At 42.2% G+C, this 26,814-nt stretch overlaps 1 protein-coding gene across 1 annotated transcript; it reads left to right on the top strand.

Moving 5' to 3' along the window:
- The first annotated feature begins 13,558 nt into the window (after window positions 1-13,558).
- Window positions 13,559-22,947, top strand: LOC127648185 (butyrophilin-like protein 2). The gene is made up of 6 exons (XM_052132766.1): window positions 13,559-13,788; window positions 13,912-14,256; window positions 14,345-14,701; window positions 22,062-22,160; window positions 22,365-22,706; window positions 22,940-22,947. The coding sequence occupies exons 1-6, from the start codon at window positions 13,737-13,739 to the stop codon at window positions 22,945-22,947; spliced, it is 1,203 nt and encodes a 400-aa protein (XP_051988726.1). The 5' UTR covers window positions 13,559-13,736.
- Window positions 22,948-26,814: the final 3,867 nt, after the last annotated feature.

The raw sequence follows: 26,814 nt of genomic DNA, 5'->3' as shown, positions 1-26,814 counted from the left end.
TCCTAACAGTAGGTCCATGAATTTATTTTTGAACTGGATTAAATGGGAAATTGGGCCTGTTCAGAAGTCTGCAATGGGAATACCGTCATTCGATCTGTTAGAAAATATATACTACACTAACTCAGAACTGTCTGAAATCTGTCAATTTTGGTGGTTGAAGCAGCTTGAAAGCTCTAGGAGGAGATACATTTACAACATTTTGAAATGTGTGGTCTCAGAATAATAATAATTATAAACTTAAATAGTAGATCAGTAGACTGGCTTTTTCAAGCCAACCTAATGACAGCCTCAGTCACCATTTATATGGAGGACAGATGCAATGAAAGTGAATGGTGACTGAGACTAACATTCTGCCTAACATCTCCTTTTGAGTTCCACAGAGGAAAGAAAGCCATATGAGGTTTTAACAATTATTTTCATTTTAGGGTGAATGATAAATTAATGTGTTTATTGACTTTTTATCACATTTAGATTGATTTAATTTAAATCTGTCAATAAATCTCAAATTTCACATTAATGTTTTTATTCTTCTCTTTTTAGTGTTGTTTGTTGCACTCATTTTCCCAGTTGCCTTTTTACTGTCATTTACATGTTTGAAAGTAAAGAGGGAGAAAAGATGTAAGTATGAAATTAATTCTTACTTATAACTGCAGGGCTATATATATATATATATATCTTGTTCTGTGTTCAAAGAATAAATCCAGTTTCAGTACTTTTGGATCCTCAAAGCTTTCAATTTTGAAACCTTTTTCTAACTGTATGGATGGAAGGAAGGCCAGGCTGTCTAATCTGAATGTATGAGTCTTGAGTCTGGTGTATTTGACTTTAATATTCAGTTTTAAAAATCAAATAAATTTATGATCAGTTTATTTAATACAAACCTTTCCAAATCTTTTTCAGGTTCATATTTGCTCAATAACATAACATGGATAATCTTCATGCTTTTAGTGAATGCAATAATAGTCAGTAATTTCTTTATTGCAGCAGTGAAAAATGAAAAAGGTACACTTTTATTTCTAATAATGGAAAGTATTTCTATTTTTATCCAGTTAAATATACAGTATGTGTTAAATAGTGATATACAGTGTGTTTAATTTATTATTTAATATCTCCTATTTAACAGCTCTTCCATTATTTCTTTCTATAATAAAACTTTATGTACAGATGCAGGATGGATCTGTGCAGCTTTATTTCAACAAATGCTGTGGATGTTGTTTGTGTACACTGAAGCTGACAATGATCTAGGTGCAGTATTAACATTTGACATGTACTATCATGCTTTTTTAATCCTCATGTTTAATTTCTTGTCTGTAAACCCATTTGTATGATTCTTTTGTGTCCAAGTTCAAAGGTCAAGGGCAACACAAGGGCTTGAACAGAAAGTTTACACAGAGAATAAATATGCAGGTTCTACTGAGCCTTTTAGTGACTTTTGTGGGGGAAAAAATCCAGTAAGAACACATTTAATCTTTGTATAGTATTCTAATAAAGGTGCATAATTAACCTAGTCGCCTCTTATAAGAATAGTTCACCCCAAAATAAAAATTTGCTGATAATTTACTCACACTCAGGCCATCCAAGATGTATGACTTTCTTTCTTCAGCAGGACACAAACCAAGATTTTTAGAAGTGAAGTGAACGGATTCCAAAACTATGAAGTTCTAAAAACAAAAAAGCAGCTGAAAAGTAATCCAAATGACTCCAGTGGTAAAATAAATGTCTTCTGAAGTGATCCAGTCAGTTTTGGTTGAGAACAGACCAAAATGTAACTCCTTTTTCACTGTACATCTTGCCATTGCAATTTAAAGACATAATCATGAATTCAAGCTCAATTAAACTTCCTAGTGCATGGGCAGAGCCACTAGATGGCACTAGAAAGTGTACTCAAGCTTGAAATCATGATTGTGCCTGTAGACTGAAATGGCAAGATGTAGATTACTTTGATACTGCCTTTATCTGCTGTTTGGACTCTCAAAGTGATGGCACCCGTTCACTTGCATTTTATGCATCTACTATGATTTCCTGCCAAGAAAGTCATATATATCTTGGATGGCCTGAGAGTAAGTCAATTATTAGCAACTTTTAATTTTTGGGTGAACTATTGCTTTAAAGCTACACTATGCAGCATTGGGCCCTCTAGCGTTTGAAGCATAAAACTGCAAGTTACTTGCAGAGGAACATATGCATGCATCATGTTCAGGCCTGCTCACTGCGTGGATGAATCTCATGGTTTGAGCTTACCTGACACTCGGAAGACATTTGTCTGCAGAGCCGGAGATCGTCCTGGTTACTTTCTTAACCTCCATTCCCTGATGGAGGGAACGAGACATTGTGTTGATGTAGTGACACTAGGGGTCGCCCTTGGGAACCCCAAACACCTCTGATCTTTGAGAAAATGCCAATTGGAATTGGCGAGTGGAATTTGCATGCCACTCCCCCGGACATATGGGTATTAAAAGAGCAGGCTCGCAACCACTCATAAAGGTTTAATGTAAAACTTAACTTAAAACAAACATAAACAAACAGACACACATGCAACGCGGCCGTCTCTCTCTCTCGAAGTGGCGCCTCGGCTCCCCTTTATCTCACTCTCCTGCTGATCAGCTGATTCAGCACCAGTTAGAAGACAGCCACACGTGCTGGGGGCGCTGGGTGCTTTCTAGTTCTATTAAGCATATGACTGGACAAAGTTTCTTAGGTGCTCTTTGAAGTCATGACTGTGCCTCGGTCTGTCTAGCTGGTGGAGAGAGATTGCAGAATTTAAATGCTTATTTTTTTCTGAAAAACATTTTGAAAATCAGTGTTTGAAGTACACAAGCATATAGATGACCTTAAAGCTAATAGATGTTGACTAAAAGCAGCTAAACAAATGTTGATTTCACAGGGTCTTTAAACACAAAAATATTTTAGTACTGAATTTCTTCAACATTGTATTTAGTGTGTAATTAAAACGGTTGATCTTATCCATAAGCAAATTGAAAGAAAATTTGTAAACCATTCCATTGATAAATAAATCTTGAATCTGCAGATTTGACAGATATTCCACATAAAAACATCGTGTACCTGTTTGGATCAGTCGGTGTTGTTTTACTGAACTCTGCTGCTCTGATGACAGAACTGATATTTAAAACAGGTAAATGAACACATTTATCATCACACTGTGTTTGATGTTAGCACATGAAAGTCATTAAAATGAGATTTATGATTATTACTGTATATTCTATTTTCAGTTAATGGTGAGCGTCTAGTGGGGATCTGAGAATTGTTGTCTTTCCCTCTGAAAGCCTCTTCACCTTAATTATGCTCGTTTTACTCATGTTTGCACCCTGTGAGTACAAACTGGAATTCTTGTTTTTATTACAAATATTTAATTTGGTTTAAAACGGTTTATGCTACATTTCACATACTACACATTCTTGTGTTTTGGTATCTTTTGTTTACAATAAAATTTTTACATTGCAACTTATCATATTTCCATGATATAAGTGCATGCTATATGAATGAATAGTCATTGAATTGTTAATGTAATCAAGAAATCAGCCATTAAACAGTCTGATGGATTTAGTACATCTGTGCTTTAGCTGAAAATATGTTAAAAAATCTATTTTCTTCTCACCGCTCTGATCATGCAGGGATTTCAAACACAACAAAGTTTCAGCAGTGTTATCAGGTGAGTGTCATACTATACCGCATTGATGTGAGACTTACAATCAACCTGAAATTGAATTATATATACTTGTGTCTTATGCTGAACACAGAACACAGCAACATCTGATGGCACTCAAACTAATGGATCAAGCCAGAACCAGAACACAGTAGAAACACATGAAATGGAAATTGGACTTAACACTGAAGATCAGGAGGCCGGTAGGAGTGAAGAGACAAAGGACATTTAGACTGATTAACTGGTGTCACAACAGTGTCATTCAAACATATAAAAATAATTAAATTAATTTGGTGAAAATTAAAAAGTATTATTAAAGTCTTAAACAGTGGTGGACAGTAACGAAGTAAATGTAATTCGTTACTGTACTTAAGTAGCTTTTTTGCGTATCTGTACTTTACTGAAGTATTTAAATTTGGGGAGACTTTTACTTTAACTCCACTACATTTCAAAGTCAAATATCTTTTTACTCAACTACATTTTCAAAATCAGTCGTTCCTTTTTATTTATGAGTGGATAAAAACGTAACTGGTCAAACGAGCCACCAATCACAGTACAGCGCGCGCGCTTTGTTTTGAACTTGCCTTGGCGGCTTCTACTAAGCGCGAAGGGGTGCGTTTCCCAAAAGCATCGTTAGCCAACTATGGTCGCAAGTTCCGTCGTTATCATCATAGTTCATATATAAATTTTAGAGGACTAACAGGCTAGAGTAGGCGCCGGCGCCCTCATAAGATTCTATCATAGAATTTATTTTGACAGAAGGGTAATATCGCGACGCGAGCGCTGAGTGAGCAGCAGGAGTGAGTTGTCGTTAAAACTCAAAGATGGATAAAGCAAAAAAGCTGTCGGGTGCTAAAAACAGAAAAAGAAAGAGGGAAAAGGAGATTGCATGTCAAGGGATGCGACAGCAGCTTAATAAGTGGATGGTGAAAGGCAACAGGTAGGATTAAAAGTGTGACGTCTGTGCTTGGAAGCTCGCAAATATTCATGTTAACAGACTAGCTAGCGTTTGCTAAGACTGGGAATGTAGCAGCCAGAATATGTAGCTAGCTAGCTTAGAATATGCAAAACCGAGGTTGCTGAGCTGAAAACTGAAAAATATAAGGAAGCATGTACGATAAATGACAAGAATCTGGAAAACAACTAATGCAATATCTCTGGTTTACCATGGAATCATGCATAGATTTGCTAGCAAACTTGGAGGCTTGCAAATATTAATGTTAACAGACTGGCAAGTGTTTGCTAACTTAATGCAAAATAATGTTGCTGATATTTACATTTAGATTTTGGTTAAACCCTATGGTAGGGTCACATCTCTCTCTCTCTCTTTAAAAATCTGTGCTGTGCTGTGTGTGTGTGTGTGTGTGTGTGTGTGTGTGTGTGTGTGTGTGTGTGTGTGTGTGTGTGTGTGTGTATATATATATATATATATATATATATATTTATATAGCACAGACCTTTAAAGGAAGAGAGAGATGTGACCCTGTAATTACATATATATATATGTGTGTGTGTGTGCCATATTTATACTTTTTAAAATCCAAAATGTTAATGTAATTTCAACAGCAGCACAACCTTACTGCATAATAGTTGTCTTATATGATGCCATCACTAGGCTGATTTAAGTATTGAATTTAGGCTGCTTTATTTAACAGTGAGTTCATTTCTTTCAGGTGTGAGGATGGTGGATCAGGAAAGACAGGGAAAGGCAACAAGTAGATCTAACATTAGGTGGAAGTGTAGAGGTTAACACTTGATACCAACAGATTCATTTATTAATATTATTGATTTGGAAAAAGTAATATGGAAAATCTATTACATAATGTTTGTTTGAGAATGTCTTAGTGGAGAAGAACACAGGCAAGGGGTAAAAGAGACAGACATGATGTCAGCGATGGCATCAAGTATAGAGGAGACCAGTGATGACATCAGGTAGGAGTTATATTAGTTAGACTACACAAAACTAAATGTCCAGTATGGTTTGAAGTTATGTTGACCAACCTATTTTCCAAATGTAACAGTAGCCCTGAGAGTTTTCCTGACAATGCCTGTGACAGTTGCCTCTGCGGAGAGATCATTCAGCAAGCTAAAGCTGATAAAGACATGCCTTCGTTCCAACATGAATAATGATCGCTTAACCTAATTAGCAGTCATTTCAAATGAAAACAGTGTGGCACGAACCATTTCATTCGATGCAAAACTAGATAAATGGGCAAGTGAAAAGGCACGCCATGTTACAATTTAGTAGAAACTAAAGAGCTTTTGAATGTTTGGTAGCAACATTGTTACTTGGATTGGGCATCGAGAATCGGTGACTGACTAGTTCTAACTGTTTATTCTGTTTGTTACTGTTTATTCTGTTTGTAACTTTTTATTATTTGTTAACATTGTTAATAATATATATATATATATAAGTACATATATACCGTAGGCCTACAGTGGCTGTCTGATATACTTTCAAATAAACCTTTATTATTTGAAGCCCATACATGATGATGTCCGGCAAACTTATTTATTTATAAGTGGGGTGTGGGGGGGCGCCAAAATTGTTGCTGCATACCCCTCTAACACTGGGTAGTTGCGCCCCTGTTCCAACGAACATTCGCAAACAGCATCGCAGAGTTGTGTGGTTGGAACAACAGTTCTCGACCTGTGGTTAGAAGCAGAGTTTCTTGTTATTATAACATGTGAGCTTAATAAATTATTATCTTGAGCCAAATAAGCAAGATGACATTCAGTACAATCAGTATCTTTTATTTAGAAGACATACAAATGTCCTTTATGTCTTTTAGTTTGTCAATAGATTTAAAGCACCGTTTTTGAAGAGTGCGCATGTGTGAACGTGCTCTAGTGTGTAAGAACGAGCCTATGATTAAATCTGGAAATAAAGCAAATAACTGAGAAAAATATGAGATAGTCCTCAGATGACATGTCTGTAATTTATAGCAAAACATCTAGCATTAATTCGATCGCAAACAGATTCATTATAAGTAGTTTTTACTCCACCACATGTGTGACATCATTAACCAACATGGTTGAACAACCAATTTGCGACAATAAGGTTTCCGGAAACAGTCGTGACTAGCAAGTTGATTTCTTCAACAGTGCATCATACTACGGTAGTGGAGCAGCAAGTTACGTTGTTGTACGGGAAACGCACCCAGAGCCGTTAAATATGAGAGTTGCGAACATAGACGGTTGCGACAGTGATCTCGCCGCGCGGTCACGTGATTCGTGTAGCTCTCAATAGTTCCAAACAAATTGCGTTGCCAATGATTTTAAGCGGGGCAGAGAGCAGCAGCTATTAGTAGTAGAAACACTGCATTAATACGTTTATGTGTTTAATTTTGGAGGGAAATTGGCTGCTCCCATAACATAGAATATATATATATATATTCTATGTATGTGTGTATATATATGTGTGTGCGTGTGTGTGTATATATATTTAATGGCGTTGTGCAGGTTTATGTGAATGTATCATAACATTAGGATGTTAATAATTATGACCATAGACACTCGAGAAAACTATATACAGTAAATACTGTAAATGTATTATACCTTATGGGAACAGTCCCCTTCCCTCCAAATTTAAACACACAAAAAATGTATTCAATTCAAATAAATATATATACATCTGACTAATTAATGTCATTTTATTAATAGATTGGTGTGCCAAGAGTGACATTAGTCTTCATGTAGACTGAGTTAAGCAAGAGTCTTGTGACAAATTATAATAGGACATTATGGCCATAAAAAAATCATAGTACTTGGATACTTAAGTACATTTGAAGGCAAATACTTTTGTACTTTTACTCAAGTGAATGTTTAAAGGCAGCACTTCTACTTTTACTTGAGTAATATTTTACCTTGAGTATCTTTACTTTAACTCAAGTACATGGTATGTGTACTTCGTCCACCACTGGTCTTAAATTAATTTCAAGAGGTGACATTTTTTCTATGTTTTGTTTTTGTTGGTTGTTTTGATTGTTTATTTTGTTACAAACCTCCTTTGGTCATAAAGTTAAATGATATTGTTTATGTGGATATCTCTATTGCGCAGGGTAATACTATCAAACTAGAGTAAACAGGTATCACACTGTTCATGCACAGTCTCATGATCGCCAGCTGTTTTGCTCTCAGTGCGGTTGTGTAGATTCACACATTAGTGCAATTCCAAACATGTGGAACTGGGAATTGGGGAGAAAAAAACAACAACAACAATGGTTTGCGACCCAATTAGTATAAACATTGGGTCACAGCTTGATTTAATAAACGTGCAATTATTTCTCTGGTTAGAGTATTGGAAATTGCGAATGCACTTTGTTCAGTCTGCTCTTCCACACTGTTTAGCGATTCGGTCCAACACAGCCTCAAATTTGTTTGTGCGAATTTGTACAATTTATTCCTGCCAGAAACTATGTTGCGCCAAACCCAGAAGTTCTGCTTTCTTCCTGTGTGCACAAAAAGGTATTTTGTTTGGTCCAAAATCATGTTTGTTTATGATCTCTGTTTTAGCTTTTCTGCCCTATGTTTAGGGTTAGATGTGGGGTTAGGGTTGGGGGATAAAAAAAAACACATATTTCAACTTCACACAATCGCCATCTCATTGGCTCCTCATTATGTCATACTGCTCATGATACCGGGTTGGATTGTCTCATAGAACCAACCGGCGGTGCGTTTCCCAAAAGCAATTTTATCCAACTATGGTCACAAGTTACCAACATAGTTCAACGTTTGGCGTTTCCCGAGACCATCAATCCAACAAACATTTGCAAACAGCATCACAAAGTTGTGTGGTTGGAACTGCAGCTCTCCACCTGTGGTTAGAAGCATATTTCGATTGAGTTCACTGACGCTTCTGTATCTTTTATTTCATAGGCCTATACTGTATAACTTTCATTCTGTTAAGATTTGACCATGTTTACATGCACTTAAGGAAATGGCTTTTTCTGGGGTTTTGAAGAAAGCGGTGTTCTGAAACACTGTTTAAGGAATTAAATGTTAAGAAAAAGTAATTTAATAACACACCCGGTTTCTGTCGGAAGACACATATTATGCCCATGAGATCACAAAAGTGCTGTTTGTTTTCAGAGTGCACATGTGCTCAACTGAAACCCAGATGACGTGAGAGAGAAATCTCACTGTTGCATGTTTAGCATTACATTACGGTGCATGTTGCTTTTGTGTCTTCAGCAGCTTTCTCATAATAAACAGCTTTCTGGTGTCGATATAAATGAGCTATAATTTGATATTAGTGGTGGTGGTGGTGTAGTGGTCTAAGCACATAACTGGTAATCTGGTAATCAGAAGGTCACTGGTTCGATCCCCACAGCCTTGTGAGCTCCTTTCCCGATCCCATTACACTTTTCTCCCATTATTTCCTGTCCAATCTCTTCATTTTCCTATCCCAATAAAGCCATAAATTTAGATTTCTTTATGTTATTACTGCACCCCTTATGTAACGTTATTAACGACAGGTCTATATTGCTGATCCAACATGGTTCGAGCTATAAATATACGACATGGATACATCGGTTTTGGGAAACAGTCGTGACTAGCTAGTTTGTTTTTCCAAAGAGGCATCATAGATTGGTGGTTAAGCAGTGAGTTACGAGAAAAACACCCTGGAATGAATGCCATAGGACATGTCTCTGCTCTTTTTATGATGACTCTATGATGATATCATCATACACACGCCGCACCAGAGGAACAGCACGTCTCTTTGTGGATTCAGCCATGCACATGAGGTATCACTCACTTTGTCTCTCACATTGCAACCGTGTATTATTTGTATGACAAATTCAGTGACTGATTTGTTTTGTTTTGTAAAAAAGAATCAGAAACGCTGAGGTGCACCCACAATGCGTTACGTGGGCAAGTTCTTATTAATAAGTCGTGAATAATTACGAGGACGAGAAGACGAAAAGCATTTCTTCAAGAATTAAGAGTTTGTAAGATGTAGTAAAGAATTGATTTAAGAGTGAAAATATCACTCTGTGTTGTGTGATACAGTTCATTATTTTCAAAGTCTAAATAAACAGTTTAAAAGTTTGTGATTTGAAGATGAATAATGATCTGATTATAGGCCAACTGTAAACTTCTACATTGATACGGTATCACTTCAGCACTGTCTAAGAGGCTGACAGAATCTTTCAACAGTATTACTGTAGTAACAATACCTGTAGCAACTGTGGTAGTTTTGGCATTAACTATGGTTGCCATGGTATCATACAGTACATGATTGCAGGGCTTGTAAAACCCTATAAAAAATTATATGAATTTATGATAACCCTAACCCTTAAACTAGATGAAATTAAAGGTGTGTAAGCCATTTTTATATAGAAAGATATCCTGAAAATGTTACTACTCCTTGAAAGATATCACTGAAGTAAATGTCCTGAGATATCTCACTGGTCTCTGTGACAGCGCTAGACTGTGAAAACAGCAAACAAAAAATTGACCACGGCTTGCGGACACAATCATTGATCAGCTGATCACATGACTTTAATGGGCTTTCTGCCAGTCATTCATTTTTTGCATTGTTGTAGTTGACGCAGATCATTCAAGTTTAATGTGATATCGAGATTCATAGAGTTTTCAGTTGAGGGTGCCATTTTGCTTCTTTTGTGTTTGACACTTTGAGAAGATGTAAAGCTACTCTTCTGCTCGGTAAATGGTACAACGGATATTTGATGTGTGGAGTTTTGAAAAGAGGGTGTGTGTGTCTAAACTGATTCCTAGAGCCTTCTTTTACCAGTCCGCCCTGTGAAAAAACAAGATAAAAACATACTTATCATTTAAGTACTGGAATTAATTGTGCTGTAAGGTGGGGACCTATATCCTGTTATGCTTTGCACTTGTCATGACCCAGCCTAGAACTCTGATCTCTGGTGTAAGAGCTAGGCGGTAATACCACTGAACCACTGGAAAGCAGGTGTAAGGTCTTATCGAAACACAAGGTATGAGGTCTCAGGTAAGATAGTTTAATAAAACAAAAGGGTACCTCAAAATGGAGGTATAACCAAACAAACTCCACGAGGGGAGAAAAAACCTTACTGTTTAACAGGGTTTCAAACAAAAATCCTAAGAAACTCAGGGTGCCAGGCAGACATCTCATACAAAGACCAAGTAACCAGGGTGAACAAAGACAGAGCTTAAATACACAGGGGGAAACGAGGTGCAGGTGGAGATGATTACATAAACGAGAGGCCACAGGTGAGTGGAATGACATCTAGTGGCAGAACTAAGGAAACAGCAGTCCCAAATGCTGACAGCGCTACCCAAGGATTTTATTGAGTATTATAACCCCTACAGTGGTGGTAAAATATTTTTGCTACGCGTTTATTGTCGGCACGACAGACGTGCCAAAACGGAAGCTTACAGTGTAGACAGCATCATTGATTATAATGGGGTTCTATCACTTATGTAGACAGGGTGTTACATTTTGGGTTTGCGTTAAATGTCAAATAGTCAGTTTAAAACACAGTTACCAAGTCTGAAGATATTTCCGGCTCTTTTATCTTTAGCATAGGTGTAGATTTAAGGAGGTAAGACAGCGATCAACTTTCAGAAAATCGGAAATGTCCCCACCAACATTTCAGCAATTTTACCACACAGAAAATATTTTAACTTTGTACTATTTTTTATTTTAACAACTATTAAAGGGACAGTTCAACCAAAAATGAAAATTCCCCTCTTTATTTACTCAACCTCATGATATACCAGGTGTCTATGACTTTCTTTTTTCACCAGAACGCATTTGAAGAAAAATAGAAGAAAACATTTGCTCAGTAGGTCCTTAAAATGCAAGTGAATGGTGATCCAATTTTTGAAGCTCCAAAAATCACAGACAGTCAGCATAAAAGTCAATGATATGACTCCAGTGGTTAAATTAATGTCTTCTAAAGCATCACGATCAATTTGGGTGCAAAAACAAATTTACATTTAAGTACTCTTTAACTCTAAATCATGCTTCCAGTGAGCTTCATGAGAGGATGGAGATCACACGGTCTCTTGTGTGACATATTACCGTTGCCATGATACGGATGTAATCTCACATTCTCCTCTTGGTTGAGACATACAGGGATAAGCACACAGACACACCATTGTGAGTAAAGAAAGATAAGAACAGATCTAAACCATAACCAACGAAGCTTCTGTGCAGCGATCATCCTCACTTGTAAACAGCGCTGCTCTTCCGGCTGTGAGGCACATGTATCAGTTCTCCCATGTTTCAATTGCTAATGCAATTATGTCACATACGCATACCGCTGCCAACCGTAATCATGATTTAGAGTTTATAAAAATACTTCAATATTGATATTTTTTGCACCAATTTAAACGCTAGAGTCGTATCGATGACGTTTATGCTGACTGTCTGTGATTTTTGGAGCTTCAAAAATCAGATCAACATTGACTTGCATTTTAATGACCCACTGAGCTAAGATCATTTTCTTATTTTCTTCAAATGTGTTCTGGTGAAGACAGAAAGCCATACACACCTTGGATATCATGAGGGCAAGTAAATAATGAGAGAATTTTAATTTTGGGTGAACTATCCCTTTAAAAGCCCTTCATATAATTTTCCATGTGTAAATTATTGCCTTGCCTCTTCCGAAACAGTTCATAAATAATGTTGTAATGTGGCACCTGTTACTTTTTGTAGCATTGTGCAGGATGCACCAATTGCAGTCCTTCAACTGAATGTCTTATAACAAGTTTAAGAAAAAAGAAAGCACACAAAGGATGGACGGACATCTTGGTCTTTGGTTTGGGAGTGGTGGTGGTGTAGTGGGATAAAGCACTAAACTGTTAAGCAGAAGGTTTTGGGTTTGATTCCCACAGCCACCACCATTGTGTCCTTGAGCAAGGTGGAGAAGTCCCTGAGGAGACCACACCTACCCTGCAGGGGAGGTAAAGGTGGCGAATACATCACATGAAAGATGAGGAGGTGGTAGATCCAGCCTCAGAGAGGGGGGAGTTGCTACAGCATGGCAACCGAGGTAGCTGGAACTGCCTAAGGGAGACACGGGAGTCCACTCGTAAGGGGAAAGTACCATGTAAATTACACACAGGGGGAGTCCGCGTAGGAGCTGTAGACCTGTGGACCTGTGGAGCACCTATTCCAGTACAGGGTAGATTAAGTACCCATAGTGGATTGGGTCGGCGAGTTCCTCCGCTGAACTACGGACCCATGAGGGCTAGGGAGGAATCATCCAGGGATCCGAGAGATGAGATCTCCAGGGGGAAAAAGGCGCATGATTTTACCTCAGCTGAGGGAAAGGGCGCTAGGCGCAAGCGATTCACCCAGCCAGTTTGTCAGCGTATTACCGAGTTCTACGTGCTCGGACCTGAGAGAACACGGGACGATACCGACTCAACCCAGAGATTGTAAAATCTCGCAAATTTATTAGGTGTTGCCCACCTTGCTGCTCTACAGATGTCTGCCAGGGAGGTGCCCCTGGCCAGTGCCCACAAGAACGCAACACTTTTGGTTGAGTGCGCTCGAACTCGCAAGGGGGGAGGGCACGGCCTGGGTGTGATAAGCCAATAAAATGGCGTCAACAACCCAGAGGGCGAGCCTCTGTTTGGAGACAGCGTTCCCTTTCTGTTGTCCCTCGAAGCAGACAATGAGCTGTTCAGAACATCTAGAGCTCTGCGTGCGGTCCAAATAGATACGCAAATCACATACTGGACACAGCAACAAGATTTGTTGAACATTGGAATCTATTAATGATGTTTTCTAAAGCTGTGTGCATTTTCCCAAATTTGCAATTAAACCACAAAGTAACTCAAACCCAAGTGTAGCAGTGATTTAATGCATTTTAACAAGCATGTCTAACAACATCCTTTGATTTCAAATATGTTTCATAAAATGAACTTTACACGGTGTGTGCTAGCTGTGAAGGTAATACTTGATGGCTCTGGTAATGTTTAATCTGATTATATTACCTGACTCGCCCCAGTGTTTTCTTCATGAAAAGGAAAGTGAATCTCTGTATAGACACCTCATGAGCATTTGTACGATTTACATTAGAGATGACAATTGTTTCATCTGAATTTTTATATTAAGATGTACCTACATAAATTGATTATTATCTCACTTCTGCTGGTGAACTCTGATGGTATATATGATCATATACACTTTCAGTTACAACATTTTCTTTTTGTAGGTATAGTTTCTTCTTCATAGATTGTAGAATGTTTCAAAATTTCAGACAAACTCGATTATATTTTCTGTCTTTCAGGCTTTCAGGTGCAAGGTCCCTCTGGTCCTCTAGTGGTTCCTCTGGGAGGTTCAGTGGTTTTGGCCTGTTTTGTCGACAAACCCTTACCAATGGAGGGTCTGGAGGTGGATTGGAGAAGATCAGACACAGAGACTCTGATTCATCTGTATCAAGATGGTGAGAGTCGACCAGAGGTGCAGCAGCAGGATTATCATGATAGAGCTCATTTCTTTACTGACGAGATTCAACATGGAAACTTCTCCCTCCTGTTGATCAATGTGACAGCTGAAGATGAGGGAGAATACAGATGTAAAGTTTTCAGTGGGCAGGATTCTGGTGCAACTGAGGTCGAAATAAAACATGTTGGTAAGAATCTCGTTGAGGTGCATATTAACATTGAATTGCATTTAATGAAATTGTACGCTGTATATTTGCAACTGTTCCTTTTTTTCAGAGCGTTTGATAGTCTCGGGATCAGATCACTCCATATCTGCGTATGCGGGTGAAGACGTCACTCTGAACTGCTCTGTGGACTCTCACATCACACCTGAAGAGATTGAAGAGCTTTCATGGAAGAAAACAGATAAAGATGGAGATATTCTGGTTCTGCTCTACCAAAATAATAAACCTTTACCCGAATCATCACATGAGCAATACAGAGACAGAGTTGAGTTCTTCACTGATGAAATCTCCAAAGGAAACTTCTCTCTCAGACTGAAGAGTGTCAGAACTGAAGATAAAGGAGTTTATATGTGTCAAGTGTTTGCTGGAGGAGTTTCAGCCGACACAACTGTAGAACTGGAACAACTGGGTGAGAAACAGATAAATAAGAAAAACACGTAAATGCAATAATTGAAGATTAAACTGATATATGAGTTTTATACAGTTTAGTTGTTTAGTTGCATGTAAATTGAATTAGCATTATAAATGTGACAGTAACAGTTTGAGTTTGATCTTGTTCATTAACTGCTTCAGTTCTTCAGAAACTTTTTCAAAGTGAAGTCTGAATATTTACTCCTGTTTGTGGACAAAAAGCACCTCAGTCACCTCTAATGTGGGATAGTCCTGCTTTAGGGGTGTCTGTGTGTATTAGTCAGCAATTTGTTTTCTATTAATATTGCAGGTGTGGCACTTTACATAAATACTTTTGGCCGTGTGCATTTACAGATGTGTCAAACCCATTTTAAGATGAGATCTTTAACACAGGCTGATGTTTTATTTGTTAAATATTTCTGGGGCTTTTAACTTTATGCCACTGTAAAAACCAATAAAACAAAAGAGAACACAAAGAATTGATTAAATGTAATAAAACTGAGACCCAGTTGCAAGAAACACTTTTAGTAAAGAAAACTCTTTGTGACAAAACACTTACAATCATAATTAAGAGTTTTATTGTAAGGGATTACTTGTAACTGGTTCCCTTTAGATGTAACCCGGATACACACACACAAGATGAGACAGTCACAATGTAAGTCAAGGGAAAACAGTTAACAACTAGGGGCGAGGAACAAGACGAGACTAGCGGGAACGAAGACAGGGGGACGAGAGGAATGGGGCTGGCAAGCTAACACGAAGAATAGTGGGGAGGTCAAAACTAGACGAGACTAGCGTGGGGGGCAAAACTAGGCGAGACTAGCGGGGCAACGATACGGGGAACTAAATACAATAACCAACAACTGTGAGACGAAAGGGTAGTGATATATATAGGGGCGAGTGCAGGTGTAAACAATGACAGGTGACGAGACGAGTGCAGGTGAAACTAATGTGTGGGGATTGGAAGCGAGTGAGTGCAGGACTAATGTGTGGTGATAGGAAGCGCGTGAGTGCAAGTGGTCATAATGTTCAGGCTGATGAGCCGAGTGCCCCAGAGGGGAGATAGTTCTGGCGAGAGCTCGTAAAAGCAAAACCGGCGTGTAAGCCCGATGGAGGAAAAAGAGCGTCACGCTCAGGGGGCGGAGCGAGGGAGCGAGAAGCGAGCACGCTCGCGGAGTGCCTGTGTGCGAGAAGGGAGATAGTGTGCGTGTGTGAGGAAGCTGAGATGGGGCAGAGAAAAGGGGTTCGTGACAGTACTCCCCCCTCTGAATAGGACGGCTCCTGACGGCCGCGCTCGGCTGCGAGGAGCGCGAGGGAACAGAACGAGCGTGTGAGCTCGCGGGGACAGAACGAGCGTGTGAGCTCGGGGGGACAGAACGAGCGTGTGAGCTTGGGGGGACAGAACGAGCGTGTGAGCTCGAGGGGACAGAACGAGCGTGTGAGCCCGAGGGGACAGAACGAGCGTGTGAGCTTGGGGGGACAGAACGAGCGTGTGAGCTCGAGGGGACAGAACGAGCGTGTGAGCCCGAGGGGACAGAACGAGCGTGTGAGCCCGAGGGGACAGAACGAGCGTGTGAGCTCGAGGGGACAGAACGAGCGTGTGAGCTCGCGGGGGGCAGAAAGCACAAAAGGGAAATGAAACGGTCCATGGGGGTCAATGGGCAGTTCAAGGCAAGGTCAGGGGGAACATAGTGGACAGGCGGGTGGTCGGGAGATCTAGGGGGCAGCCATAGGGCAGAGACTGGGTCAGGAGGTCTAGAAGGCGACTGGAGAACAGGGATTGGATCCGGGGGTCTGGAAGGTGACCACCGGACAGGAACAGGGTCCGGAGGCCAGGGAAGAGGCCACAGGACAGGTAGAGGGTCAGGAAGTCCGGGCTGAGCCATGAAAGGCGGAGCCATCAGAGGCGGCACCGTAGGTGGCTCTGGAGGTGGGGTCCTGGAAGGCTCCGGAGGTGGAGCCGATGGAGGCTTTAGGGGCGAAGGCCTGGAAGGCTCTGGAGGTGGAGCCGAAGGAGGCTTTAGGGGCGAAGGCTCTGGAGGCAGAGCCGAGGGAGGTGACGCCGTGGGAGGTGGCGCCGTAGAAGGCTCCAGGAGTGAAGCCCTGGTAGGCTCTGGAGGCAGAGCCGGAGCCTTCCAGGGAGGTGGCGCCGTAGGAGGCTTGGGAGGCAGAGCCGCAGGAGGCTCGGGAGGCGAATCTCTAGAAGGCTCTGGAGTCTTAGGGAGCAGAGCCGCAGGAGGCTCGGGTGGTGGAGCCGTGGAAGGCTCGAGAGGCGGAGCCCTAGGAAGCTCTGGAGTCTTTGGGAGCAGAGCCATGAGAGGCTCGGGAGGTGGAGCCGTAGGAGGCTCTGGAGGGGGAGCCGTAGGAGGCTCGGGAGGCAGAGCCATAGGAGCCTCTAGTGGCCGAGCCCTGGAAGGCTCGAGAGGCTTGAGGGGGGGAGCCATGAAAGACTCGAGAGACGAAGCCCTTAGAGGCTTGAGAGGAGGAGGAGCCCTGAGAGACTCGAGAGGCGAAGCCGTGAGAGGCTTGAGGGGTGGAGCCATGAAAGACTCGAGGGGCGGAGCCCTGAGAGGCAGAGGAGCCCTGAGAGACTCGAGAGGCGAAGCTGTGAGAGGCTTGAGGGGTGGAGCCATGAAAGACTTGAGAGGCGAAGCCGTGAGAGGCTTGAGGGGTGGAGCCATGAAAGACTCGAGGGGCGGAGCCCTGAGAGGCGGAGGAGCCCTGAGAGACTCGAGAGGCGAAGCCGTGAGAGGCTTGAGGGGTGGAGCCATGAAAGACTCGAGAGGGGAAGCCCTGAGAGGTGGAGGAGCCCTGAGAGACTCGAGAGGCGAAGCCGTAAGAGGCTTGAGGGGTGGAGCCATGAAAGACTCGAGGGATGGAGCCCTGAAAGACTCAAGGGATGGAGCCATGAAAGACTCGAGAGGTGAAGCCGTGAGAGGCTTGAGGGGTGGAGCCATGAAAGACTCGAGGGATGGAGCCCTGAGAGACTTGAGAGGCGAAGCCGTGAGAGGCTTGAGGGGTGGAGCCATGAAAGACTCGAGGGATGGAGCCCTGAAAGACTCGAGAGGCGAAGCCGTGAGAGGCTTGAGGGGGGGGAGCCGTGAAAGACTCGAGGGATGGAGCCCTGAGGGACTTGAGGGGTAGAGCTCTGGGAGGCTCGTGAGGAGGAGCCCTGGGAGGCTCGAGAGGCGGAGCCCGGGAGGGCTCAGAGGGGCGAGCAGAGGCCGGCAGAGTCGTGGAAGACTCTGAGGGCGGAGCAGAGCCGTGGAAGACTCTGAGGGCGGAGCAGAACCCGGCAGAGCCGTGGAAGACTCTGAGGGCGGAGCAGAACCCGGCAGAGCCGTGGAAGACTCTGAGGGCGGAGCAGAACCCGGCAGAGCCGTGGAAGACTCTGAGGGCGGAGCAGAACCCGGCAGAGCCGTGGAAGACTCTGAGGGCGGAGCAGAACCCGGCAGAGCCGTGGAAGACTCTGAGGGCGGAGCAGAACCCGGCAGAGCCGTGGAAGACTCTGAGGGCGGAGCAGAACCCGGCAGAGCCGTGGAAGACTCTGAGGGCGGAGCAGAACCCGGCAGAGCCGTGGAAGACTCTGAGGGCGGAGCAGAACCCGGCAGAGCCGTGGAAGACTCTGAGGGCGGAGCAGAGGTCTGCAGAGCCGTGGAAGACTCTGAGGGCGGAGCAGAGGTCTGCAGAGCCGTGGAAGACTCTGAGGGCGGAGCAGAACCCGGCAGAGCCGTGGAAGACTTGAGCACAAGACGAGACTGGGGAGAAGGGGCCCTCCTCCTTCTCTTACGTCTTCGGCCTACAGGGGACGTGGCCAAGGGGGCGGTCGAGGCTACAGGCGCTGGCTCGCTGACCGTGGCAGACATGGGCGCTGGCTCGCAGACCGTGGCGGGCATGGGCATTGACTCGCCGGCCGTGGCGGGCATGGGCGCTGGCTCGGTGGCCGTGGCGGGCATGGGCGCTGGCTCGGTGGCCGTGGCGGGCATGGGCGCTGGCTCGGTGGCCGTGGCGGGCACGGGCGCCGGCTCGCCGGCCGTGGCGGGCATGGCCGCTGGCTCGTTGGCCGTGGCGGGCATGGGCGCTGGCTCGTTGGCCGTGGCAGGCATGGGCGTTGACTCACTGGCCGTGCCAGGCTTCGAGACTGGGGCCGTTACAGGCTTCGGGGCTAGGGCCGTGTAAGGCTTAAAGACGGGGGCTGTGTAAGGCTTCAAGATGGGGGCCGTGGTAGGCTTCGAGACGGGGGTCTTGGTGTGGAGCGCTGGTTCAGTGTCTGCCTCCCCCACAGTGAACGAGGAACCAGAGTACAGTAGGGCGAGGTCAATAAACTGAGCCAGGTTAAGGGGGCAGCGACCACCAGGCATTAATGATGAGGTTGGCTCATTCAGACCACATTGAAAAATGGTCTTCAGAGCCACCTCATTAAAATTCACCTGGTACGCCAGGACACAAAAATCCATAATATAAGCCTCCACGGTTTGGCTCCCCTGACACAAACCCACGAGTTGGGCCGCTGGGTCCATAATGCTGAGGGCGGGGTTATGGGTTACACAACCGCTGCCTTGCATAAAAACCCCTTGGTCAGCGTCTGAAAAGCCGTAAAACCTCTCCGGGGGTGGAGAGCTTACGGCGCTCAAAAACGCATGGGAAGCATAAACGGGCTCAGGGGCAGACACAGGTGACGCAGGGTGACAAAAATAAAAAAAATCGCACGTACCTGCTGGCCCTCGGCTGTGAGCGCGCGATCATGCTTCCACACCGTAGCTCCTCGCGCTGAATGTGACGTGCCTCTCCGCTCTAGTGAGCTGCGCGAATCATCCGCGTGACGCATTGTGACTGTCTACGGTGAGGTTGGTTATTCTGTAACCCGGATACACACACACACAAGATGAGACAGTCACAATGTAAGTCAAAAACTGCTTTTATTGACAACAATAAAAGCAGGCAAAAGTACAAACGGGCAAATCCAGTGAAGAGTTGTCGAGGGAAGCGTAGGGTCAAAAGCCGGGGAATCAAAGAGAGTCAAGGGGCAGATCTAATGAGGGAGGTGAACTATAGCGGGGAAAACAGTTAACAACTAGGGGCGAGGAACAAGACGAGACTAGCGGGAACGAAGACAGGGGGACGAGAGGAATGGAGCTGGCAAGCTAACACGAAGAATAGTGGGGAGGTCAAAACTAGACGAGACTAGCGTGGGGGGCAAAACTAGGCGAGACTAGCGGGTCAACGATACGGGGAACTAAATACAATAACCAACAACCGTGAGACGAAAGGGTAGTGATATATATAGGGGCGAGTGCAGGTGTAAACAATGACAGGTGACGAGACGAGTGCAGGTGAAACTAATGTGTGGGGATTGGAAGCACGTGAGTGCAGGACTAATGTGTGGTGATAGGAAGCGCGTGAGTGCAAGTGGTCATAATGTTCAGGCTGATGAGCCGAGTGCCCCAGAGGGGGGAGATAGTTTACGAGCGAGAGCTCGTAAAAGCAAAACCGGGCGTGTAAGCCCGATGGAGGAAAAAGAGCGTACGCGCTCAGGGGGCGGAGCGAGGGAGCGGGAAGCGAGCACGCTCGCGGAGTGCCTGTGTGCGAGAAGGGAGATAGTGTGCGTGTGTGAGGAAGCTGAGATGGGGCAGAGGAAAGGGGTTCGTGACATTAGATTACAATTACATATATTAATCAAACATGGACTCACTTCTCTTGGCTGAATAACTTTTAAAAACGATCTAAAGCTTATAAAAGAAACTGTTTGACTAATAGTAATTACAGACTTGCTTCTCATACTCACATGAGCTGCTCTTGGTAATAATCATTACTGGAAATGAGACGTGCACTAACACCGTCACAAACGCTTTCGAGAGCACCTCCGCGATCGGCCACCGGAGATCTGATTCACCTGAGTTCTAATCACCCATGCACCCACATACCGGGCTTGATTAAATCCACAGCTGATTCCCATCCCTGCTCCCTCTATTTAAGCTTCACACAGTTACACACTCGGGGCGAAGTCTTGTTTGTTCCGGCTAAACTACTGAGTGTTCTACGACGATTCCTGTTTGATTATCTGCCCACCGACCTTGCTTTGCCTATCGACTACGGTTGAACACTGCCTGCCTACCTGAACCTTGCCTGTCTCCTCGTGATTACCCATTGCTGCCTGCCCTGACATCCTGCCTTCTTCACAACGCCCTGGCACTGCCTACGATAGCCCTGATTCCCCATTGCCTGACCATTGCCTGCTTTTGATCTGTGAGTTCAATAAATAAACACTGCATATGGATCCCAACCTACCTGAGTCTTTGTTACAAACACATCGTTGTTGTTTCCTGACAGGTGACATTTATGGGTAACACTTCATGTTTGTATTCGCTAACATTAGTTACATAAAGTTAACATGAACTAACAATGAACAATACTTTTATGTTCATGTTAACATTAATTCCAACATATAATAATAATACTGTACATGCATACAATTCAAAGTTATATATGTTAACATTAGTCAATGCATCATGAACTAACAATTAACAATTTATGTGTTTATAAATGAACATTATATTAATAAATGCTGTATATTTGTTCAGTATTAGTTCATGATATCTAAAGCATTAACTAATGTTAACAAATAGAAACTTATTGTGAATTGTTATCTATTAATATGGAGCTTAAGGTCGTGTTATAAGTGCTTTATTACATACTACATTACTACTACTCTTACGTTTTCTGTTATATCTGTGTATCAGAAAAAGGGACAGTATGGATAGTATATCATTGTGAACACGGCCATAGATGAACAAGTGATGCCTGAATTCATACAGAAATACAGATAATTTAGAAGACAGAGAACAAAAACAACGCTTGACATTTACTATACTATAACGCTCACATAGGGTGCCAAACTAATGTTAACAAATAGTTTTTAATGGCACTTGTAATTCCACATTTCACCCCGAAATGAAAATCATTTTATCATTTAATCACCATCATGTTGTTCCAAACCTGTTTGACTTTCTTTAGTTGGTGATAAAATGTGTTCTCTGTCACTGTTGATGCATCTTCCACCCTCACATTAAAAGTGAATGGTGACTGAGATTTACATTCTGCTCTGCTTCTTTGTTTTGCACATATTTCCCAAATTAATCACTTGCTGGCAGCTTTAAACACAACTGGATCTGTCACTCAAGAGTACAAGCAGATTTCCTGTTTTACAATCAAGTGCTCACTGTGTGAATACTGAAGTATGGACACTAAATGTTTGTGTGTGTTGTTCATTATTACTTCTGGTGGAAATTACATTTGAAAGGCAAAACTCATGAAGAGAAACACAAAATCTGTGGTGTTAACTGATATTTGTGTTTCAGGTTTGTCTGTTTTACACATAATGGTGTTGATTCTCTGTATCACTGCTGCTGGAGCTGCACTTGTGCTCTGTTTAATCTACTTCACATCACAGAAAAAAGGTTTGTTTGCAAGAAGGATTTTCACATGTGCTGTAAATAAAGACCATCTGGAGCTGTAAAAATACAATATAATCAGTTGAATTTAGTCTCCATTTCTCTGTACACAGTGTAACAGTTTTTCCTAAATAATTTATCATGTAAAATTGTCTTTTATTTTGTCTTAGCAATTATTTCACATTATAAATGACATGTATAATCTTTCAGGGTTCATTGTGAAATATGGTACTTATCATTTTCCGGGACGTCCAGTGGTTCTGCCCTGTTTCATTGATCCTCATTTACTGAAGAAAGATCTGAAGGTGGAATGGAGAAGATCAGGAGATAAATCAGATTTAGTTTGTCAGTATCCAGATAATAAGAGTCGACCAGAGGACCAGCAGCAGGATTATCATGATAGAGCTCATTTCTTTACTGACCAGATTCAACATGGAAACTTCTCCCTCCTGTTGAACAATGTGACAGCTGAAGATGAGGGAGAATACAGATGCACCGGTTACAGCAAATGGGGTTCTGTGTTTTCAGGCAGTGCAACGTTAAAATACATAAGTAAGTCAACAGATAAAACCAAAAATGATAAATAGTCTTGATTAATGCTTTGTTATAATTTTATTATTTTGTTTTATATAATATTACATTTGTGTTTTGTCTCTTGAGTTTGTTTAATTTCAGTTATTACGGTCATAAACTCCACTGAGGTGTTTCTACATTAACTAGTCCAATTCTTCAGTCAAAGAACAGTGTGAACATGTATTTGTGCTGCATCACCTGTGCTGTTACAGAGATCTAGATGTGTTATTTATACGAGTGTCTGTATGAGATAAACAGAAATATGTCTCATATCATCAATGAAGAGGACAGACACGTCAGAGTCATACAGTGAAACTGACAAACTGAATATCAACAATGTGTTTGTCAGTTTAATGCAGGATGAACATCATCATATGACTCATATTTAGTGAGGATAACAACATTTATTAAATCTGTTAAATCCAAAGACAAAATGAATTGTGTTTCTAGAACAAATAGTTCAGAAGGGAAAAGGAAGTGTCAGATGTTGCAGTGATTGTGTTCATGGACTCGCAGCTTCACTCTTTTTATCTATAAAGTCAAAAGCCCATAAACCCATTTATTTGACAGTTATTATAAGAACATCTTGAACTGTTGACAACACTGAAGACTTTGAGAAATCACTGAACTTTCCAGAATCTGCTCAGTGACGGCATTAAATGTCACTATGTTGTTCTACAGTTCTGTTCACTGCTGTAGACTCACACGACTGAAAACTGTTAATAAGAGAAAACTAACAAACACCTCTTAGTGTTGCTCACTTTCTGAACCTCTAACAAATAAAGAGAGTGTAAAATACCCATCATGCATCTGGATCTGCACCTCTTCAGTCGACTGTAAATAATAATACAGATTTCAGAAGATACCTGAAATATTGAGGAAAATGTTCTTGTCATATTCAAAGTCAGTTTAGGTCTACAAAGACATTCAACTGAAATAATAAATAAAACTAGATAGGTACATTTCCTGAAGAAAATGTGAGTGGTGCTTGCCGGGGCAAAACTCGTCAAACAGCATGTTATAACTTGAAAAGAACAAAAATTATGGTCATAAATAAATCAACCCAGAAGTCTGTACGATTTTGTGGTGCAGAAATATGTGATTTGTTACTCGGTTGCTAGGGTAAGCCCATGTGGTGGCTATGCAGTTACCAAGGTAATACAATACATGGCTCCTTTCCATCCTGAGTGAAATAAGTCAACCCGGAAGTGTGTAGTGTTTTCTGGTGCAGAGATATGTGATTTGTTACTCGGTTGCTAGGGTAACCCCATCTGGTTGCTAGGCAGTTACCATAGTGATACTAATGAAGTCTCCTTGCCATCCTGGTTCAAATAAATCAACCCAGAAGTCTGTACGATTTTCTGGTGCAGAAATATGTGATTTGTTACTCGGTTGCTAGGGTACTCTGTTTAGTTGCTAGGGAGTGGCTTGGCAGCTGCCAATCATGAATCTCCAAAGGCTGCTTGTCAGTATGAATGATATAAACCAACTCCCATGCCTCTGTGACATTCAGAATGGAAGATATCCCTCTATGGATTTTGGTTGCTAAGGTGCTCGACAATGGTTGCTAGGGAGGGGCTAGGAAGTGTTGAGGTGATTCATGATTGGCTGTTTGCTGCCCCGAGTGAAAAGAGACCACCCTTGTGTTTCTATGACACTTCTATCCGGAGATATCCCTTTGATGTCTTTCATTAGAAGTCTATGGGACTTGTTGCTAAGGTGCTTTAAATTGTTGCTAGGGCGTGGCTTGATAGCTTCACAATGATCCCGAGAGACTGATTGTTCATCTGAGTAAAATGAGCCTGCCCCCTTGTCTCTATGACACTGTGATCCAGAGCTATGATCAATACAATATCCATATTTCATGGGCCGTCCTACACCATTGTAAGTCAATTGGGGCATTTTTGGGCAGCTCCAGCCCCCCAGGGGTGCAACTTTTACCCCATATTGAGGCATGCTCTTACAGAGCCTGTCAGCCTCTTCAAATGTGGCAAATCACACGTTTCTGCGAAATCCTCGCTCGGAGCTGTGATGCGTCAAAGTTTGTCGCAATGTTAAGTCTATGGGATTTTTCGGCCGCTTTTTTGCCCCTGGGGCAAATACCGTACCCGATAAGCTTATAAAAGTCATAGCACACGTGTCCTCAATAGGCCGTTCGATTTGACATCTCATTCGTGGGTCTACGCCAAGCGGTCGCGGGACGAGTTAGGTGCCGAAGTTTTGTACGGAGATATAATAATAACTAGATAGGTACATTTCCTGAAGAAAATGTGAGTGGTGCTTGCCGTGGCAAAACTCGTCAAATAGCCTGCTTGAAAAGAACAGAAATTGTGGTCATAAATAAATCAACCCAGAAGTCTGTATAATGTTCTGGTGCAGAAATATGTGATTTGTTAGTAGGTTGCTAGGGTAACCCCATGTGGTTGCTAGGCAGTTACCATAGTGATACTAATCAAGTGTCCTTGCCATCCTGATTGAAATAAGTCAAACCGGAAGTCTGTATGTTTTTGTGATGCAGAGATATGTGATTTGTTACTCGGTTGCTAGGGTAAGCCCATCTGGTTGCTAGGCAGTTACCATAGTGATACTAATGAAGTGTCCTTTCCATCCTGATTGAAATAAGTCAACCCGGAAGTCTCTACGTTTTCTGATGCAGAGATATGTGTTTTGTTACTCGGTTGCTAGGGTAACCCCATCTGGTTGCTAGGCAGTTACCATAGTGATACTAATCAAGTGTCCTTGCCATCCTGATTGAAATAAATCAACCCAGAAGTCTCTCTGATTTTCTGGTGCAGAGATATAGTTACTGCTAAGCGGTTGCTAGGGTACTCTGTTTAGTTGCTAGGGAGTGGCTTGGCAGCTGCCAATCATGAATCTCCAAAGGCTGCTTGTCAGTATGAATGATATAAAGCAACTCCCATGCCTCTGTGACATTCAGAATGGAAGATATCCCTCTATGGATTTTGGTTGTTAAGGTGCTCGACAATGGTTGCTAGGGAGGGGCCAGGAAGTGTTGATTTGATGCATGATTGGCTGTTTGCTGTCCCGAGTCAAACGAGACCACCCTTGTGTTTCTATGACACTTCTATCCGGAGATATCCCTTTGATCTGTTTCAATAGAAGTCTATGGGACTTGTTGCTAAGGTGCTCTTAATGGTTGCTAGGGCGTGGCTTGATAGCTTCACAATGATCCTGAGAGACTGATTGGTCGTCTGAGTAAAATGAGCCCACCCCTCGTCTCTATGACACTGTGATCCAGAGCTATGTTCAATACAAATCCCTATGCCTTTTCATTTCATGGGCCGTCCTACACCATTATAAGTCAATTGGGGCATTTTTGGGCAGCTCCTGCCCCCAGGGGTGCAACTTTTACCCCATATTGAGGTATGCTCTTACAGAGCCTGCCAGCCTCTTCAAATGTGGCGAATCACACGTTTCTACTGAAATCCTAAGCTTGGAGCTGTGACGCGTCAAAGTTTGTCTCAATGTTAAGTCTATGGGATTTTTCGGCTGCTTTTTTGCCCCTGGGGCAAATACCGTACCCGATACGCTTATAAAAGTCATAGCACACGTGTCCTCAATAGGCCGTTCGATTTGACACCTCATTAGTGGGTCTACGCCAAGCGGTCGCGGGACGAGTTAGGTGCGAAGTTTTGTTAAGAGATATAAAAATAAAAATAAAAATAAAAATAATAAGTATGTGAGATTACAATAGTGATGCTTTGCAAGCACCACTAATAAGAAAAATAAGTATGTGAGATTACAATAGTGATGCTTTGCAAGCACCACTAATTATAATAATAACTAGAAAAAGTTCGTCGAGACAAACTTTAAGTTGGCTTGTGAAAGTTTAGACCAGAAAGTTTGAAGAAGTTTAAAGTAGTTTGAAGTTTAAATTAGTTTAAATTAGTTTAAAATAGTTTATAGTTTTAAAGTAATTTGAAGTTAAAGTAGTTTCTATTTTAAATGAGTTTAAAGTTTAAATTAGTTTGTAGTTTAAATTAGTTTAAAGTTTAAAGTAGTTTGTAGTTTAAAGTAGTTTCAGGTTTAACTTAGTTGCTAGATAGATAGATAGATAGACACTCAG

The sequence above is a fragment of the Xyrauchen texanus genome, chromosome 8 (genome assembly GCF_025860055.1).
Source record: "Xyrauchen texanus isolate HMW12.3.18 chromosome 8, RBS_HiC_50CHRs, whole genome shotgun sequence".
NCBI lineage: Eukaryota > Metazoa > Chordata > Actinopteri > Cypriniformes > Catostomidae > Xyrauchen > Xyrauchen texanus.
The sequence above is the reverse complement of the archived record's forward strand: the minus strand, read 5'-3'. Positions and strand labels throughout refer to the sequence as shown.

Bases quoted from the DNA above. Each gene is read 5' to 3' on its own strand.
- LOC127648185 (XM_052132766.1), top strand. From the start codon at position 13,737: ATGTACCTACATAAATTGATTATTATCTCACTTCTGCTGGTGAACTCT. The intron at 13,789-13,911 runs GTATATATGATC...TCTGTCTTTCAG, and splicing joins TCTGCTGGTGAACTCTGATG to GCTTTCAGGTGCAAGGTCCC. The intron at 22,161-22,364 runs GTTTGTTTGCAA...ATAATCTTTCAG, and splicing joins CTTCACATCACAGAAAAAAG to GGTTCATTGTGAAATATGGT.